This window comes from Peromyscus eremicus, unplaced genomic scaffold (genome assembly GCF_949786415.1).
Source record: "Peromyscus eremicus unplaced genomic scaffold, PerEre_H2_v1 PerEre#2#chrX_unloc_1, whole genome shotgun sequence".
Lineage (NCBI taxonomy): Eukaryota > Metazoa > Chordata > Mammalia > Rodentia > Cricetidae > Peromyscus > Peromyscus eremicus.
In genome coordinates this window covers 1,803,760-1,824,129 of record NW_026734288.1, presented here as the reverse complement: position 1 = coordinate 1,824,129, position 20,370 = coordinate 1,803,760, and the positions used below count along the sequence as shown (strand labels likewise).

The following is a 20,370-nucleotide window of genomic DNA, read 5'->3' as shown; positions in this document are numbered from 1 at the left end:
AAAGATAAAGAAGTGTTGAAGATGTGGTAAATGAATGTTCACATTCTTTAAATTTATAAGGCTTGACTCAGATACGAGTTCAGTGATGATCTTTAACGGAAGAGCAATGGGTAGACAACTTGATGCATTTTTAGTTTTTCTGCGGTTTACCTCTAGTAAGGATGCTATGATGAACATGAAGAGAAGAGCCATGCCTAAAGCACTTTCCACATTCATCACACTTATAAGGTTTCTCTCCAGTATGGATTCTCCTATGACACTGAAGATTGGAGGACTGGACAAAGGACTTTCCACATTCATCACATTTATAAGGTTTTTCTCCAGTATGGATTTTGTGATGAACATGAAGAGATGAGACATCTCTAAAGCACATTCCACATTCATCACATTTATAAGGCTTTTCTCCAGCATGAATTCTCTTGTGACATTGAAGAGTGGAGGACTGGACAAAGGATTTTCCACATTCATCACATTTATAAGGTTTCTCTCCAGTATGGATTTTGTGATGAACATGAAGAGATGAGACATCTCTAAAGCACATTCCACATTCATTATATTTATAAGATTTCTCTCCAGTATGGATTCTTCTATGACATTGAAGATTAGACGATTGGACAAAGGATTTTCCACATTCATCACATTTATAAGGTTTCTCTCCAGTATGGATTCTCTGATGAGCACAAAGAGATGAGCCATTCCTAAAGCACTTTCCACATTCATCACATTTATAAGGCTTTTCTCCAGTATGGATTCTCTTGTGACATTGAAGATGGGAGGACTGGACAAAGGATTTTCCACATTCATCACATGTATAAGGCTTTTCTCCAGTATGGATTCTCTTGTGACATTGAAGAGTGGAGGACTGGACAAAGGATTTTCCACATTCATCACATTTATAAGGTTTCTCTCCAGTATGGATTTTGTAATGAACATGAAGAGATGAGAAATCTCTAAAGCACATTCCACATTCATCACATTTATAAGGTTTCTCTCCAGTATGGATTCTCTGATGAGCACAAAGAGATGAGCCATTCCTAAAGCACTTTCCACATTCATTACATTTATAAGGCTTTTGTCCAGTATGGATTCTCTTGTGACGTTGAAGATTGGAGGACTGGAAAAAGGAATGTCCACATTCATCACATTTATAAGGCTTTTCTCCAGTATGGATTCTCTTGTGACATTGAAGATGGGAGGACTGGACAAAGGACTTTTCACATTCATTACATTTATAAGGTTTCTCTCCAGTATGGATTGTCTGATGAACATGAAGAGATGAGCCAACTCTAAAGCACTTTCCACATTCATCACATTTATAAGGCTTTTCTCCAGTATGGATTCTCCTATGACGTTTAAGTTCAGAGGATTGGCCAAAGGATTTTCCACATTCATCACATTTATAAGGTTTCTCTCCAGTATGGATTCTCTGATGAGCACAAAGAGATAAGCCATTCCTAAAGCACTTTCCACATTCACCACATTTATAAGGCTTTTCTCCAGTATGGATTCTCTTGTGACATTGAAGAGTGGAGGACTGGACAAAAGACTTTCCACATTCATCACATATATAAGGTTTCTCTCTAATGTGGATTCTGTGATGAATATGAAGGTATGAGAGTTTTTTATATGACTTTCCACATGCATTACATTTGTATGGTTTCTTTTCTGTAGTGTGACTTGAAACATTTTGAGTTATATTTGAATTAAAATCAAAGAATTCATTACAGTCTTTAACCTGGCAAAATTTTGTTCCAGTATGCTTTATACTATCCATCTCTAGATTTGAGTATTCAATTGTGACCTTCATACATGCATCACCTGTTTGTCTCTCATAAATATCTTGAGTATTAGTTCCATTATACTGAGTACAGTTTGAGAATTCATAAAGAATTTGGTCTTTTTGATTGTTTGTCAAATGCTTCTCTTTGATATGGTCATGTTGGTGCAAAGAAGTCTTTGAGTACTTATCAAAAATCTTTTGATGTGCATGGTTTTCAGAATGATTAACTGTCAAGCAAGTATTTATCTGAGAACATTTAGGAATTATGTCATCAGTAGAGTAAATCCATGAGTCCTTGCCATTAAAAGGTATTTCAAACTTACTATTCTGGTAATTGTTTAGCAAAGAAAACTTAGCAAGGTCATTATTAACATCGCTTAATATATAGGGATTTTGAAGAGTGCTTTTCCTATGGTACATATTATGCCACATTTTATTCTTAAAATATTTATGTTGATCTAAACTGTAGAATTTGACACATAGTGAAAGTAATTGTTTAGGAAACTCTGCCAAATTTTGAGTAGAGGAAATAGCATACTGCTGATGATTTAAATATTTTTCTGTGCTTAAAACATTCCTTTCTTCAGGGACTTTTGGAGTACCATTTAATCCCACCACACTTGAAAAATATTGCAAAAAAATTGAACTATTACACTGTGTGTCCCTTTGTGAAGTTTTCACATACCCATGTAGTGAATAGCCAGGTGTCCATGCTTGGTGTGAATTTTTTTTGATATAATCATTTGGTTCTGAACTTGTAACTCTCACAGAGTGTGCTCTGCTTGGACACACTAGGGGTTCTTGATGTTTTTCATAGCTAATACCTTTGGTATCTTTGTCAAAAACATAATTCTCATTGAAACATAATTCAGAGTCTCTGTTGTCGCCATGAAAATTCCAGAATTTCCTTGTATGTAACACGTCAAGACCACAATTTTCACCTAAGCCTGCTCTTTGTTCCTGTAAAGAATCTTGTTTGTACTTCTGTTGAAAAACCTCCTGAGTCTGGTAATATGACATATCTGGAAAAATTAAAACAAACTCTTGATTTGTAAAATGATTTGAAAACAATATGAAAATATAATGCATAAAATGACAGCAGTTTGTGGAACCTATCAATGCTGTATAGTAGGAAATTTTCTAAGTTTGACTGTAGGAACTAAATGTGCTTATAAAAATTAGTGTCATTCATGGAATGTTTGGTATTCATGAAGACATATAACAGGCAAACTTACACAATAATTTTGGGGAAAAAAATGAAGCTCTCTCCAACTTGATATGTAAATTGGAAACATGTCTCTTGTATTCCCTGCTATGATTATTTCTGCTGACACAATCATAGTCCACGCAATCATAGTTTTTTTTGTCGACTCTACTCCTCCTTGGGAACATCCACTTCTTTCCTTTTTACTTAACAGAACAACCTGTATTGCTCCCCCCTCATTGTTTCCCACAAAGACAGAATGCCCCTGATCCCTTCTGTAGGCATACACCAGAACCTGATCAATCATGGCTGCCATCTACTCTGAATTATTACTGTCCTACATAAGAGTGAGCAAGTATGTCCATGCCAACATATCCTCTCATCCACATGCAACAAATGCATAAGTAATAAACTCTGTGTCATTTCCTGAACACATGATCAAGATAGAAACTTCAACCTGTACTGCTAACTCTTACAAACATTATGCAGGACCCTGGCTTTCTTCTGTCCCTAGCAAGGGAGCATAGAATACTTCCCAATTCTCCTTCATGCATATCATCAGCACTTTTGATCCCAGTCTGGTGACATACATTTAATACTTGTTCTCAGATTGGTGGTTCCAAAATATCCCCTCATCCACACAACCTCACCAATCCCAGGTTCTAATCTGTATTTTACCCTATGTGCCCATATCTAGACTGATTATCTCTGTCCAGAATACTCCTACATTCACCCTTACAATGGGATGCCATTCTTGCAATTTTGCTCAGCCCCTGTGCCTACTTGACACCCCACCACCAATGCTATATCTAGCCTACACAATAAGCTTCCATTTACTTATTGTGGTCTGGTAAGTCTTCTTTGTGCAGAGAAGACAGAAATTACAAAATAGTTCACAGGACTAATTTTGATCACAAGATCACAGAATGTGATCACTACATATGCTAGTTTGAATAACAATGTTCCTAAAGGTCACACACTTGACAACTTTGTTTTCATGTAGCCACATTATTTGACTCACAGTATGGGCTTAATGAATAAAATGTGGAACTGAGTTAGGACCTTGAAGTGTAAGAAATACACACTATCTTTAGCTTCCTTTCAGGTGCTTCCTTGAAATTTGACATTTCAATGTTATCTTTTCTTTCTGTCACCTTTACTGCCTCTTGACTTCATCCCATGGCATAATGGAGTCTTATTCTCATGGTACCATAAGCCCAATGAAACTTTTAGTTTTACACATTTCTGGTAATGGTGTTTAATCAAAATAATAGAAAATCACACATAGACTATAAAGAATAAAGCCAGCATTTTACCACCACCCCCAAAGTCTATCAGTCTCATAGCAGTATTCTTCAATCCATAATTGCCATGATACAGAAGATGGAAGAACTATCATAAACACTATTAAAGTAGACAAAGTGCTTAAATTAGACAAACAGTCCAATAAAATTAATGAGAAGAACCTAAAAAACTTGAGTGATGTAAGAAACACAGAAACATAAATGAAGACAGTCCAGTCTCAAAAAAATTCCAGAAAAGTATAGATTTATTGATGAGAACTCAGGCGAAAGTGAAGTTGTAACAGGAAAATAATTTAAAAAAATCAAGATAAAGCTTTATAAGTAAGACAGAAAAATAGCAAATATAATATCAAACTCAATAAAAACAAGAAGAACAATTTAACTGCATATCAGAAACAGACACATATATATTTGTATTTCTAAATATAGCACTAAAAATATTACACAGGTAATGATCAACACTATAGTAAAGTATATATATGTATGTGTGTGTGTGTGTGTGTGTGTGTGTGTGTGTGTAAGATAAGAATCTTACCTCAATGGCATAGATAAAATCTTCCCCAAGATGATGAAAGACAAATTTGCCAAACTCAAGAAAATCATAACATTGCAGATACTGGAAACCTTCACAACACCAAATAGGCAAAAATATAAAAAGAAATACCACACAGAAAGCACTAGTTAATATACAAAACAAAACAAGAGCATTAAAATATAAAGATGGGGAGGCTTGAGAGATGGCACAGTGGTTAAAAACACTGGCTACTTTTCCAGAGTACCCAGGTTCCATTCCCAGCACCCACATGGCAGCTCACAGCTGTCTGTAACTCCAGTTCCAGGAGATCTGACACCTTCACACCAATGCACATAAAATAAAATTAAATAAATTATAAAAAATAAAAAAATATGACAAAGGGAATTAAACATCTCATGTAAAGGAAAGCCCATTAGAATAATAGCTGATTTCAGAGGAGAAGGAACTAACCAAAAGAGCCAGGGACAGTGCAATTCTAAAGAGAATAAGGGCTGATACTGACTACAGTAGTAAGCAAAACTGTCTGCTATAATTGACGTAGAAGGGAATTTTTTTATGAATTAGAAGGTAGGAAATGATTCGTAACATGCACACCAATAGAAAACACAAGGGACAAGAAACAGTATTTAAGACTGACAGGTAACTCCAGCCAGAACAGCAGATATAATTACTAACTGTAGACCTTCACCTCAACTTTTTCTTTTCTTCATCCAATCCCACAGTCCCATCTTCAGCTCTGATAAAATGGCCTGCTGTAGGTTCCCTGCTGCCTGTGATTTCATCTCCAATGGTTAAAACACATCTTCCAATTCTAACACCATTTTTTCACAACCTTTCTTGATCTCAGCACACAACTCTGGCGGGAATTCCCTGGAACTCCAGAGGCCCTCCTGTCAGGTAAGAAGTAAACTCCAGGACTTCACCTCTCACAGTAGCTCTTTAACTCCAATGTAACAGATTCAGCCCAAGCTCTGTAGCAGAACTCCAGCAGCCTCATCCTTCCCTATGTCAGAGTATCCCAAAACCCACCCCTGAACCTATCTTCTATACCTGATTGAATTGCCCACACTCCAAATCAAGCAGAAACAAAGACCCAAGGACCCAACTGGGAAGGGAAGCAGGGAGGCAAATTGCTGATTTTCACCTCTTTCTCTGCTCTTCTAAATCTATCCCCCAAGATTCATCCCCAGATTTGGAAGAAAACACAACAACTTCTGAAGACATTTCTTCCCTCCTGCACTAATCTAAAAAGGATCACACAGATTTCCCCATCCAAATTTTCATCTCTTAACTCATTGATTTGTTCCTACTTGAAACTACAGCAGTAATTCTCTTCAAACAGAGGCCATCCTTACCAGAGAATCAAATACACTAGTTGCACATTATCAATTCTGCTTCCATGTCCCCATGTCCTATGTCCTAATCTCATCCTCAGACCTTTATCAGACATTCTGCTATTGACTCTACTCACTCATGGTCCACTTATTAGTGGATAAGAGCCATGAAGACAATGATAACAAAGCTACAATCTGTAGAAGCACAAGGGGAATTAAACAGATATATCTTCTTTAGGAAGGGAAATAGAATAAACAAGTTTGAATAGATAGCATAGGGTGAATAGAGATGAGGTTCTAGGCAGGAGTACAGGTTGAGACTGATAAAATTAATGTCATTTGAGGTGTAGCATTGAAACAAAATGGAGTAGGAACTTCCAGAAGTATACATGAAAGATATCAAAAAAATATTGCTAAATAATAGGGGAATCAGAGTCCAAAATATCACTCTCTTATAATCTAAGACATATTTCATTATAAAAATTGTGTTCCAAACAATTGAATGTTAGCGAAGTAGACAAAAGTATATACCCAAATGTGCCTGGCATTTGCTAGTTTTACCCCTTCCTCTCTGTGAACTGAAAATAAAGTTTAATTACTGAAGACAGTAATGATATAAATCATTGAAAATTGAGACATAGACCTAGTGCCTACAGAGAGCACTAAACACCTATTTTCTTTGATAGAAGAAAAATTTCTGCATTTTCAACAGAAACATATGCCAACTCATCCCAAACAGCCATTTTCTTCAATGGTATTCTGCCACCAAGATAAGGTAGGACAAAGGTGGAACAAAGATTGATGGAGCAAGTAACCAATAATTGATTTGAATTAAGGCCATTTCTCTAGATGAATACCATACCTGACATTTCTTAGATGACCATAAACTTGATACTAGAAAGCCCATGGAATTAGGATAAAACAACATACTGCTTATCTAAAGAAAGAAAAATTGTAGCAATAAAATGACTCGTCATGACATTCTGCAATACTCATAGGTCAGTGTGTTGTTTACATGTTGTCAGGGAAAGTTTCTCCTAAAGAATATACAAAAATATCGAGATACTGCCAGAAATTCTACAGTGAGTCAGAGAGACTTTGAACACTCAACTCTAAATGAGATCTTTCTATCGAATACCTCCCCTCCATTGCTCAGGCAACCCTGCAGAAGAGGAGGTGGAGATAGTGTAAGAGCCACAAAGATGGCAAATATCAAGAAAACAAGGCCCTCTAAATTAACATGGGGGAATTTCACATGAAGTCAGAGAGAATGAAGCAACAAACACAAGGACTGCACAGGTTCGTTCAAATTTTCTGTGTAAAAATTATGACTTCTAATTTAATGGTTTTAAGGGATTATTGAGAATGTTCTCTGTTTTTTGTTTTGTGACTTTTTTTGTTCTGTTTTTTTTGTCTTGTAAAACTCCAATATGAAAGATTTAATCTTATAAGAATTAATTTTGTTATATTTAAAAATAATCAAAGATTGAATTAAACCAAACCACTATTTTACATGTGAACAAGTGAACTGACACTTAACATACTGAGACACAACATGACTTTTCTCCAATAGAGTGACACTCAATCTATCTATAGGTCTTTCAATTTTTCAGCTGCCTAAGAATATCTTAAATTGATAAAAGACTTGCCTTTCATCTCAGCATTTGAAAGGCAGAGGCAGGTGATTCTCTATGGTTATTAGGCCATCCTGATCTACATATTCAGTTCCTGGCCAACTAGGGCTACATGGTTATAGACCCTGTCTCAAAAAAGAGGAAAGGTGAGAAAAGTAAATCATATGTCCAGACAATAAAAAAATGCCAATAGCATCAACTAGGCAACGTTGTCCTGGGGAACATTAAGATGGATGGGTTTCTACTCTGTAAAACTAGTTGTCAGCAAAGTAAACCTTGATCTTGGCCTCACTATGTCTTTTCCTAGTGTAACTAACTGATAGAAGTATCCCAGATGGCCCTTCGATGTGAATCACAGTCTGACTTTTTCTTAAAGTGTTCTTCACTGACTTGAATACAGACTATGAATGGTGGCCAGAGGGCATTACAATCTGTATTTTGCAAAGTCTTAGATCGCTAATAAGTTTCTACTCAAAAATACAAAAAAGCAAGCTGGATAGTGATGACACATGCCTTTAGTCCCAGCACTCAGGACACAGAGGTTTTAATCTCAGATCTCTGGGGGCAGAGGCAGGCAAATCTCTGTGAAATCCTGGCTGGTCTGGACTACAGAGCAAGGTCTAGACAGCCAGGGCAGTTACACAGAGAAACTCTGTCCCCCAAGAAGCACCACATTCATAAAAGTCCTACTGAACAAAATTTATATTTTCAAAGTAGACTGAAAGATAGAATTGTATTTCAAAGTAAAATATCATAGCTCAGAGTTTACATGTGAAATTCAAAAATTCTTTTTAAGTGTAAATTATTTTAAATATAATTATATAATTTCATTTTAGCATTATCCCTGCCACTTTTCTTCCAAATCCTCCCATATCTTCAAATAAATAATATAACCTCCAGTTGATAATTGTTACAGTTACATATTTATGTAAATATTTTTTCAAGTATACATACAAAATATATAACTTCAGAATGTTAGTCCAGCTTTATTGTTAATGATTATATCATTTCAGGTCTCACCAGTTTGCATTAGGCAAGCACTAACAGGGATAACCCATGGCAGATGGCAATTCTCCTGGTCACAGCATTCAAAAGGTGTCTATCATTCTTTTATTAGAGATTTGAGATAGAGGGACACTATGAATTGGGAAACAAAAATTTGGGAAAAATTTTCAGTTATGATGGAAGGAAAGTCAGTACAATAGGTGAAAGAGAGACTAGCAGTAACCTTAGCACCAAGCATAAGAATCTTGATTCAAATTTTCTGGTATAAAATACATATTATGTGTAATGTGGATTCTATGACATTTCTTTTCCTACCTGTATGCCCTTGAATATCATATCATCTTAGACTGACACATAAGTCCTCAAGCATAACATATAACAGGTATGGAGAGAGTGAGAATCCTTTATTTTCCCATTTGCAGTAGAACTGTTTTGAGCGTTCTCCATTTAAAATGTTTATGTTGGTAATTACTTGCAATAAACATATTCTATGATATGTAGATGTGTTCCTCCTACTGTTGAATTTTATAATGAAGTGGTGTGTTTGTCAAAAGCCTTTTCTGAATTTAATGAAAAGATCATTTGGGCTCTCATAGACTGTTCTTCTAATGTATTACATGTATTGATTAATTAAGTTGATTCTTATTAGCATCTCTTTGATGAAGCCACCTTGATCCTAGTAGACAATTATTTTCAAGTGTTCTTGAAATGGAAATTTTCCATTTTGTCCTATAATTGCAAATGTAGTGGTGTCAGTTTTTCTCTAATTATCTGGAGGGATTCTTTCCTGTATTCATTTGGCTTTCTTAAGTTGAATTTTTTTATTGTTCTTTCTGTTCAACTTTAGAATATGCAACATAATAAATTATTTATGTCATTTGATTTATTTTTGTTAGGTTCTATGCTAAGAAATTCACTCATTTGTTTTTGATATTATACATATTGTAGGTAAATGGATGGAACTGAGAAGAATTATACTAAGTAACTTAACCCAGAAAGACAAATACTGCATATTTTCTCAAATTTATGGATGCTAGCTTTTAAGATTTTAGTCTCTATGTTTTCCAGAGTTTTTAGTTAGCTAGTATGGGCCAAATGGGATGTTGGGATTTTTAACAGAAGGGATAATTAAAAACATCACTGTTAAAAAAAGGAGAAATTAAAACAGTATAAAGTCATTAAAGTGATGATAGAGTAGTGTGGAAGAGCAAATAAAAAGAGGAGTTACTATGATTATAGGCCTGTTCTTGATAACCTTAAAATTTTATTTATATATTTATTGACTCTATGTATATGGGCATGTATATGATTGGATGGTAGTTTTGAGAAACCTCGTTCCACTGTCTTTGTCCTGGTGATTGAACTCTGCAATTCAGATTTGCAGGAAAGTATTTTTTATCTCTCTGAAACACTGGAGAAATCTTTTGAAGAAACATAGACAACTGTACTTCTGTAGAATCTTGGTAAAACTTGTGTATATCTAAAAACAATTTAAATGTCTTTACTATGTGATGATGTACCCAATGCCCAAACTTGAAATCATGTGACAACAAATAATGCTATATTTTTATATCATTAGATTTGTGTACCACTCATCCTTCACTTAAGAAACTTAATGTGAAGATTTTGGAGAACTAACCCCTACCTGGCATTCCTTTATCTTAATCCTTGCATCAGGGTTCAGGCACATATGAATAAATGGATGCAGAGAGAACATAAAGACAAAAAATAGTAAATGACTCTAGGGAAGAAGTTTACAAATAGTATAAGAATAATGGCAATATAATCAATAAGTCCATGACAGCAAGGCCAAAACCCACAGAAACTCAAGACAGACAAAATCTCAGCTTGTAAAGTCAAAAGTAGAACAATAGTCACAATTTTTTGACAAGAACATGTGCAGCCCTTAGCTTCTAGGAGTCAGAAAACCATTTTTTTAATTGAGTAACACCAGGGTATATCAATCATATTCAGAGCCTTGTGTTCAGAAATTGTTAGCCAGCAGAAATTTTCCTCAATTTTTTAATATATTTTCAGTAACTTCTTTGATAGAGAGAATGAGATGGGATGTGGGAATCAGGACATTAGGTGAGTGTGGTAAAGGGATGGTATGCAAGAGGTAAAAGAAATAACAATAAATTGATCCAGAAATATTGTAAAAACTTTTAAAAAATACAGAAAAACATGAGAATCACTGTAATATAGGAAAAAACCCAGGCATTTATTGGAACACAAAATAAAGCACCACAAACATTGTCAAATTACTACTGGCATTCTAAATTTCATCTACTCACTATTCTGAATAAATGAGGGAGAATCATGTAAAATTCTCTGTGTGCTTGATCCTAGTACACAATTTTAAATGAAATTCTCAGGCATCACTTCTAGTTAGGAGCTAGGCTAATGCAAATGAAGTAATTTTTTGTTTCTTAATTGTACTTGACAAATGAACTAGTTTCCTTCCAACTTACCTGAGTCTCTACCTTCTACTTCCCCTATGTACATGATCCAGGGTTCTTTGTTCTGTTCAAGACAGGTGACTAGCTCTGGTTTTGATACAGAAAGGCCTGTGAATTAGAAGAGAGATATGAAAATTACTTAACATGATGTGGAAAAGTGTTGACATCTAACACATGCATATACTCAGTGGATATGAAATTACATAAACAAAGACTCATAAGTGGAGTCTTATTAGTATATACTTGAGAGTTTCTGTAGACTTTTTAGAAAACTTAATGTTCATTTTGTAGACATTCAACTTTCCTTTATTTACCCGTTACAAAAACAAAACTGTTGGAATCCAACTGTATTCACAAATTATTGTGACTGACTGACTGACTGCAAATACTTGGATTTAAGGAACTATTAGGCTAAATTAAAAGGCCATTTAAATTTAAAATATGAAAAATTTCAGTCACTATTACACTCACCAAAATGTAGAAATAATTGGAATTCATTGATAGAAAACATTTCAAATACTAATACAAGTTGCTAGACATTCCTAGTACTAAGCTGCAATCATGAAAGAATTTATTCTCACCTACAGAAACCAGGTTGCTGTAGTTCTCCAACATGACCTCTCTGTATAAATCCCTCTGAGATGTGTCCAGGCATTCCCATTCCTCCTTTGAGAAACTGATGGTCACATCCTTGAAACTCAATGGACTCTGAAGTGAAAAATCAAATTTTCTTTGTTACGTTGGTTTGAGTCCTTATTTGCCCCACAAAAGAGTATTTAACTAAATAAATCCCTATATTATCAGTAATCAATCTTCAATTTTCAAATGTTATACATTAAGAGGGAGGATGTTGTGACACTTTCATGAGATCAAAGTGCCCAACATTTAAACATTTCATGAAATATGTGCCTTTTCTCAGTGATAACATCTGAAGTTGTCTTCAGTATGAATTGAGTTTCAATATTCATCTCTAATATCAGAAAATTTATAAATACTTCAGATCATGAAGTCATGTAGAAAAGTCATATTGGGAAATAAAAGAGTCAGGAAAGAATTAAAATCAGGATGTAGAACAGAAATGACAGTGATAATAAAGAATTTATTTCAAAAATATAAGAAAATATAAAAATATAGTTTTTGTAAGAGTTTTTGAGAGCTCTGCAAATGAAGCACTTATGTGTGGAATGTCAATCTGTCCCATCCTTGTTTAAGCATTTATCTGAGAACATGCCATCTGTTCTTCCCCTTTCCTATGGATCCTGTCAAGAAGTTTATCTTTTTATTTTTTTATTTTATTTTATTTTATTTTTTGGTTAATCGAGACAGAGTTTCTCTGTGTGGTTTTGGAGGCTTTCCTGGAACTCACTCTGTAGCCCAGGCTGGCCTGGAATTCACAGAGATCCACCTGCCTCTGCCTCTAGAGTGCTGGGATTAAAAGTATGTGCCATGACTGCTTTGCCAGGAAGTTTACCTTAAAGTTTAATTTTTCTGATACTATTCTGTATGCAAAGGTAGCAGCAGCTGTATTCCCTGCTATCACACTCAGAGACCAGAAAGTAGGTTAAAAAAATGTCCTCAAACAGAGATGCAGAGACCATTAATTTTTACAGAGAGATCAAAACTTAGGTTCTCCTTTTCTACATTGAGAGGGTCTGTTATTCCAGCAGATCATGGCAATTTCTACAACCTGGGTACATGGCCTCACCACCCTGCTTTTTATTGTGCACAGACATTTTAAATTGAGTCTGAACACAATTGTAAGAAATTGTAGTGACCCCTTCCTCACATTCCATTTTCTTGACATCATTAATTAAAATATAACAGACACCTGTATTTGAAATAGTGCATGGAATGTGAGACATAGCCTCAACTTAATGTATTTCTCACCCTGGCTTAAGAAATGCACTTGCCTACAACCAAGGCACAGTAGAAAATTGATACCTCAACAGTGTCTCCAATGAGGCATTCCCTTTAGTTTCCATGTTTCATTCTAAAATTCCACTATTTTTCAGTTTTACAGAAAAACAAATGATTAGATTCTCACTTAAGTTTATTTTAAATAGTGAAAAACCTTCTTTTGGATTCACTTGCAAACACTGTATCTAAATAATGGCATCCTTGCACCCAGGTTAATATTGTTGGTCATTAATGAAGACACTTCAACTCCTACCACCTAAAATTTCCTTGTTGAGACTTATTGTTTGTGAAATCAGCATGAATATAAATATACTTTGCCTACAAATTCTCCATTAGTTCATTTGTTCAAAAATGTACTCTATAACCATAGGATGTAATATTGCATCAGCTCTCAGGTGTGTGATTGTTAGCATGTGTCAGCAAAACAGAAGGGCATTGCAAGTTCACCATAGGGTTAATAGATAGCAAAGAGAAACAATGGAATAGACTCTCTGAATCCAGCCACAAAACAGAACAATAAGCAGAAGAAAACTTGCCTGATAGGATAATTTCATATCACTTTATGACTGGCAAATTCCATTTGGAAGTTTGTATTATATTTAAATACCTCAACCTAGTATATAACACAGTATGCCTTTCATAGAAATAATAATTTAAACATTATCCATTGACAGAAAGACATTCCATGCTTTTTCATAGTGCCTCTTTCTTCAACAGTCTATACTGAGCAAATAGATACCTGAGTAAAAAGATCATGGATCATAGTTTCTTTCTCATTCATATGAGATGACTCAATTCCATTTTCTTAAGACATGGTTATGCATGTATTTTTGTATATCAAATTTTTATACTATGCATTAGTGCAGAGAATTTATTTTGAAAAATAAAGTGAGAAAACAGTGGAAAGCAGCACACACTCATGTGACATGCATTCAAAAAAAACTTTACCTTGACAACCACATCAGAAATAGAAAAAAAGAGCCTTGTAAAAACTTTGAGATAATGTAAATGTTTGGAATCACCACAAAAGAAACATTTGTAGGAGAACAGGCAACAAATCTCACCTCCATACACACATTACCTGAGAAAAAGCCATCTCTTCTTTCCCTTCCATCTGAATCCTTTCAGGAAACTATCTCAAAATTTCACCTTTCTGATAATATTTGGGGTTTCAAAGCAAGAAAACCCTTGTATACTTTCTACCACACTAAGAGACTGGAAGGAGGATCAAAAACCTCACTCTCTGTACTTTATTGGAGCAGTGATGTAGAAAAACATGAGCTCCCAGAAGCAGACAAAACTCAGCGTTGTACTTTCATGCATTCTGGTAGGTAGACTGTTTGGCCAGAATGAATGACTTTAGTACAGACCTGGCAACATGGTTAAATTGACTTGCTAGAGATAGCAGAATCAGGTGGGCATTTCAAATTGATGCTGAGCACAGCTGACATCCAGAAGCACTAATGAATCTCACATTTTCTTACTCTGTGGTGGTTGATTAAAGCAAAATGAGGCTTCCATGTAGGATAACACACAGTATCTGTGGGGTATTTCAGATGAAAGTAATTCTTCAACTGGGTAAATACATATAGTTGTGTCCAAGAAGCATAAAGGCAATGCATTTCCCTCTAAAGTCTCCACAGACACTTCTATTTGTTACCATGATACAATTTATAATATTAAATTTGCAGTGATTAAAACATTTCAATCACAACTTTGCAGTGATTAAAACATTTCACAAATTTATTTTCATAATGACATTAATTCACCCAGGAATACTGTTAAGTAATTATGGGTGAAAAATGAGGAGATGGCTGGTGGTGACACATGCCTTAAATTCCAGCATGCAGGAGGCAGAGGCTGGTGAATCCCTGTGTGTTTGAAGCCAGCCTAGGCTACAAACTGAGTTCCAGGACAGGGTCCAAAAGCAACATAAAGAAATCCTGCCTTGAAAAATCAAAAAAAAAAAAAAAAGAAAGAAAGAAAGAAAGAAGAAAGAAAATGAGAACCAGGTGGAATTTTTTACAATAAGTGAGCTCCAAAGAATCATTTAATACCTTAAGATTTTAGTGAAAAACACTGAATTTCATCCTTTAACATCATTGTTTTTGGTGGCATTTTAACATATATCGATGGTTACAATAGGGGAAATTCATAGAAAATACCCTGGAAGTTACATTGACAACATAGAAATCTACACACACTTATTTTATCTTTGTTTTCTACATGAATTGCATTGTAATTCCTCAGACATTCCATTAATATTTAAAATTAAATAGACAATATTTTTTTTCTTTTTTTGCACTAAGATAAGGTATCTACTGGTCTATAGAGCGAGCTCCAGAAAAGGCGCAAAGCTACACAGAGAAACCTTGTCTCATGAAACTAAAACAAAAAAAGGATCTTGCTCTGTAGACTAGGCTGGCCTCGAACTCACAGAGATCCACCTGGCTTTGCCTCCCCAGTGCTGGGATTAAAGGCATGCACCACCACCACCTGGCCCTGGTACTGATTAAAAAGTAGAATTCTTCTTCATTTGAGAGCCTGAGGCAGAGAAAAATTCCCTAATTATTTGTCCAATACAACATGGTCAGCCAATTATCCATATATGTACAACCATCAAAATGGATGCAGCAGGTTGTATTCATGTACTTCAGCATACTGATTCATCCACACTTAGCAAGAAAGAATTTAGAAGGGATTTGGGATGGGAGTGAAAGAAGAGATAAAAGGGGAAAGGGATGTAATATCCTTTAGTTCAAAATTTATGGATATAAATTTTAATTAAAAAGAGGGGCTAGGTGGTTCAGTTCTTCAGAGCACTTGCTGTTGGTACAGAGGACCCAGGTTTAATTTCTAGAACTCACATGATAGTTAACAATTTGCTGTAACTCCATTCCCAGGGATCTTCTGCCTTCCTTTGTTATCTTTAAGTATTATTTATTGGCACATGCATGGAAAACACCTATATAATTTTTTAAGTTAGAAACAGGGAAGAACAGAATTTTCTACAGTGATGTCACAGCGCTTAGACTGACAGCAGCCAGGGCTAGTTAAAATGACATCCCTGTGTTCTTACATGAAAGAAGTGGTGACCTTCCCCTGAGCCAGTCTGTTCAGAGGCAAAAGCAGCCTTGTTTTGATGTTAATAGAACTCATCATAACCATTTATCTAGGAGTAGAGTATACAGTACAGTTAAGTGACTTTTCCTTAAAGTTTTCTACATTTGTGTTCTCTATCTTTTGTGTCTGTGAGAACTGTGGCATTGGTAGTTAACTTTTAGATTGAACATCAAGGTTGACAGATTGCATAGGCTTTAATGCAATAACTTTTCATTGTTTCACTTAGTGATTTTCAGGTAAGACCTTGCAGTATGAGATGCCTGAGGAATTTCTTTCCATTATTTTTATAATTTATGTATTTTTCTGCATGACATTGCAGTAAGAATACCCCTAAATATCTTGGCTTTTACTTTGTGATTGTGTTTAGAAGTGGACTTGTTTACTCACTTGTTTAGGAATAGGGAGAATTCTACATGAACATGTCCAGATTTTCTAAGTAAAATTAACATATTCCCTAGTTTAGGAAAAGCATGATTTTCCTGCCTCTTGCAGGTAAGAAAATTTTCTCATTTCTCCTTTCTTGACTGTTGGGATGGCTATTCTTTTTAGTCACACTGACTATTTCTGAAATTAACTAAAACCCAAAAAGTTGCATATGCTTGTGAGAGATTTTTGTTTTGTTTTGAAATTAAAGGTCCATTTTTAATCTTGGTTATTTAAGGTGATACGCACATTCAGCACCTTGGTGACTGTATACCTCTTTAACTCAAGCACCCAGGAGGTAGAAACAGTTGGTTTGTCCTAAAATTGTCTCTGTCCTGGTCTACAGAATGAGTTCCTGGGCTACAAAGATAAACCCTGTCTTGAAAACACCAAAAATAAATATATAAATGAAAATTAAATTCCATATTTAATCTGGATTGCACCTCTTGTGGCAGCCTGCACATATAAAGTATAGTGAAGGAGAACTCTCTTTCTCTCTCTCTCTCTCTCTCTCTCTCTCTCTCTCTCTCTCTCTCTCTGCTTCCTTGCCATTGCACTGGCTACCAAGTTCATAGCTTTACCAGCATTAGAACATATTTCCTTGGGATTTTGGTGTATACTGAGGTCCAGCTGAAATATTTAGCCTCATGAACTAAACAACTACTGGGATCTTCAAATTTCCATTGGTAGGTGCCTCTGTTGGAATACCTGGACCACAGCTTGTAAGATGTTCTGTTAAAGTAAAATTTCTACATACATGGAGAGATTCAGTCTACCAGTCAAGATCAGGTAGAGAAACTTGAATGACACAGTTGTGCTTTTTTTTCACCTTCTCACAGAGAAAGATGTGCTGGCTAACAATGGTGCTCATAAATGCATTCTTCTTAGCTCCATTTTTCTCTAAGTATACAAATTTCCATGAAGACTACTCATTATTAATATTATTTATTTTGTCAACAGTTTGCTCTGAATTTCAGGAATAAAAATCCTTAAGCAATGGACTCATCATCCAGCTTTCTCATGGGAGAAAGACCTTTTATCTTGTTTGTGATCTACTTCCTGATTTTCTTTCCTGGTTGTCTGAAGTCCCTGTGACAAGCAAATACAAAGTACATTCAACCCACCTGACGTCAGTGTGAAGCCACCTAACAAACATTTTTGTGTGTGTGTGCTTAAATTTCTCTTTATTTACTAATATTCTGGGTACCCTTCGACCTGTGTAACAGGGAACCACTCCACCCCACATAGTATAGTGGCCTGCATGAGCTAGCTAGCCACATTGTACCAAAAAGGAAGAAGGGGAAGTGCCTGTGGAGGGCAGGAAGAGAGCAGGGTATGCTATTGGAGCCAGGGGAGGTGATATTGGAATGTAAATCTCTGATGTTTCAGAAAAGGTCTTTGTCTGGGGTGGAAGACAGGATCAGGAACCATTGAGCTGTGCTTAAGGCACAGTATAACCCTATAGGAGGTGCTCTTGTCACTCAGGCCTCACTAGCCAATCAGGCCCTCCAGGCAACCTGCCAGTCAGAAATTGTGCAGGGTCCTTCTGGTCACTACCTTCAGTCTTGACTTGAAGAGCAGCTGGTGCCAGTGGTGTTGAGTGATGTGCTGTGATTGCTGCTACAGAAAGCTGAGCTGAGAGCTTGTGCAAGCTAGAAAACCACAACATGGTGAGTGAGGGGCTGCTGTCTCCAGACTGGGAGGAGTGGACAGTTGAGTCATGGGAGCCATTTTGGTGAGTCTTCCCCTTGCTGAATAGGAGTCAATGGCAGGATGTAGAGTTCCACCTGTTCTTGCATGGCCCTTCATGGTTTTTCTTGTGTGATCATGCAATGTCTTTGGAATTCCTGGGCCTGCTGGCAGCCTTTGTGTATCTTCACTCCACAGACTGCATCTGTGCAGAGCATTGGGAGTGGGACTGGGCTGTAAATAAGCTTGTTGTTGACATCGCTGTGAAATGCCTGTGCCTTTAGTGCTTATGTTGTCGCCATGGAACAAAGATTTGCCAAACTCAGATAACTGTCATCCCGTATCATCTTTATCTTCCAGAGGTACTGCACTTTGAGCTTTTTTCACATTTAGGTTTAGGGTCCATCTGGAATTAGTTCCATGGAGCTCATAAACAGTATCTCCAGTGTAAAGTAGCACTCCACTGCTAAAATGTGACATGGAAAAATAGAATTGATGGTAATAGAATTTATGGTATAAGGTGTTACCCGTTCTTAGCAGACATCAATTCACAAAGTAGAATTTAAGTAAGGGAGGAATGCATCCCAAATACCCCAAAGATAAGAAGTATGTGTTGGTTTTATTTTGGCACTCTTACCCTGCAAGGAAAAGTCAGGAAACATGACAGAATCCACTAACAAGAGTTTTATTAAGATGAGGAGAAAGGGATAGATGTGAACAGGCCTGTGGAAAGACACTAGTGTGAAGGTGGCTGGGAAAACATGATGCTGGCTTATAAAGGCCGGGTCACACCTGTGCACACAGGCCCATGTGGCTATTCCACAAATGCACATAGATCACATGGTTGTCCTGCGTGCTTTACACAAGCACGTGGCCATGGGGTCATGGGTCAGGCAGGACATTTGACTGAGAAAGGACTAGGCGGAAGTGACTAAGAGTCCTGCCAGGCATGCATGGCCATGCCCCTGAGGGCATGTTGGGAGTTTCTATCAGTATGTTAACCATGTCTGTTGGAGATTAGTATAAGATGTAAATATTTGTTCCCCAGAATTATCCAGCTACATTCCCATAACAAAAGAGACAACCCTGATATACAACCACCAGAAAGGACCATCCCTCCATTAATAAACAAGCCTCTAAATTCTGCTCTAGAGATCAGTACAAGGTCACAACCAACATTAAATCTTGGTGTGCAGCAAAGGTATATTAATTCTAGAACAGGAGCATTTCTAGTCTTTTTGAAAAGCAATTTTGTGCCATGGTCTGATGTTTCTTGAGGTGGACTTGCATCCTGTCTGTCACCCCACAGGGCATTTCCCTTGTTATCCTGACTAACCAGACTAAATCTTGGATTATACATCTACATCACCACCGAATTCTAAAATTACCAGTTTGAGTCATATAGTGGACTGTCCAATGCAGAACAGAGAAAGGATTTGTGTGTGGAGCATGGCTTCTCCCTTCAGACTAAAAGAAGAGGAACAAGGTATTATGTACACTGCAGGGGGAGACAGACTAGACAACAGCTAGATCACAGACTGAAGCTGAAGGCAGTGAGCTGCAGGGGTCTCCATTAAAAAGAGGGACATGGTGAGTGACTTTCTCTGTAATTTTCCTGTATGTATTAATTTCTTCCTTGTGAATGAAGGCAGACAGATTTGGTGGGTGTACTGATTTGGGAGAATAGGCTGAATTACTAAGTATTCAGTTTCCAATTAGAGAACACTCCTATATAGATATATATGTGCAATCCTGGATGACACAGTTAAGTTAACTCAGAGGTTTGAAACATAGGCCATTGGCTGTAACTCCATGTGTTAGCTCACAACAATCAGAGGCTAACACTTCCACATGGGACAAAGACATACAGAGTCTTATTAATGGTATTCTCTCTATCAAGGTATTACCAACTCCATTTCAACAGCTGTATACCTAAGTGTCCTTCTAATCATTTTTATCGTTA

General features: G+C 36.3%; 1 protein-coding gene across 1 annotated transcript; it reads right to left on the bottom strand.

Moving 5' to 3' along the window:
- Positions 1-220: 220 nt before the first annotated feature.
- On the bottom strand, positions 221-1,774 carry LOC131900897 (zinc finger protein 665-like; the record flags this gene model as incomplete). The annotated part of the gene is made up of 2 exons (XM_059252220.1): positions 609-1,774; positions 221-530 (listed from the first exon to the last, which is right to left on the bottom strand). Coding segments are annotated over exons 1-2 (1,476 nt in total), but the record flags the coding sequence as incomplete, so codon positions are not given.
- Positions 1,775-20,370: the final 18,596 nt, after the last annotated feature.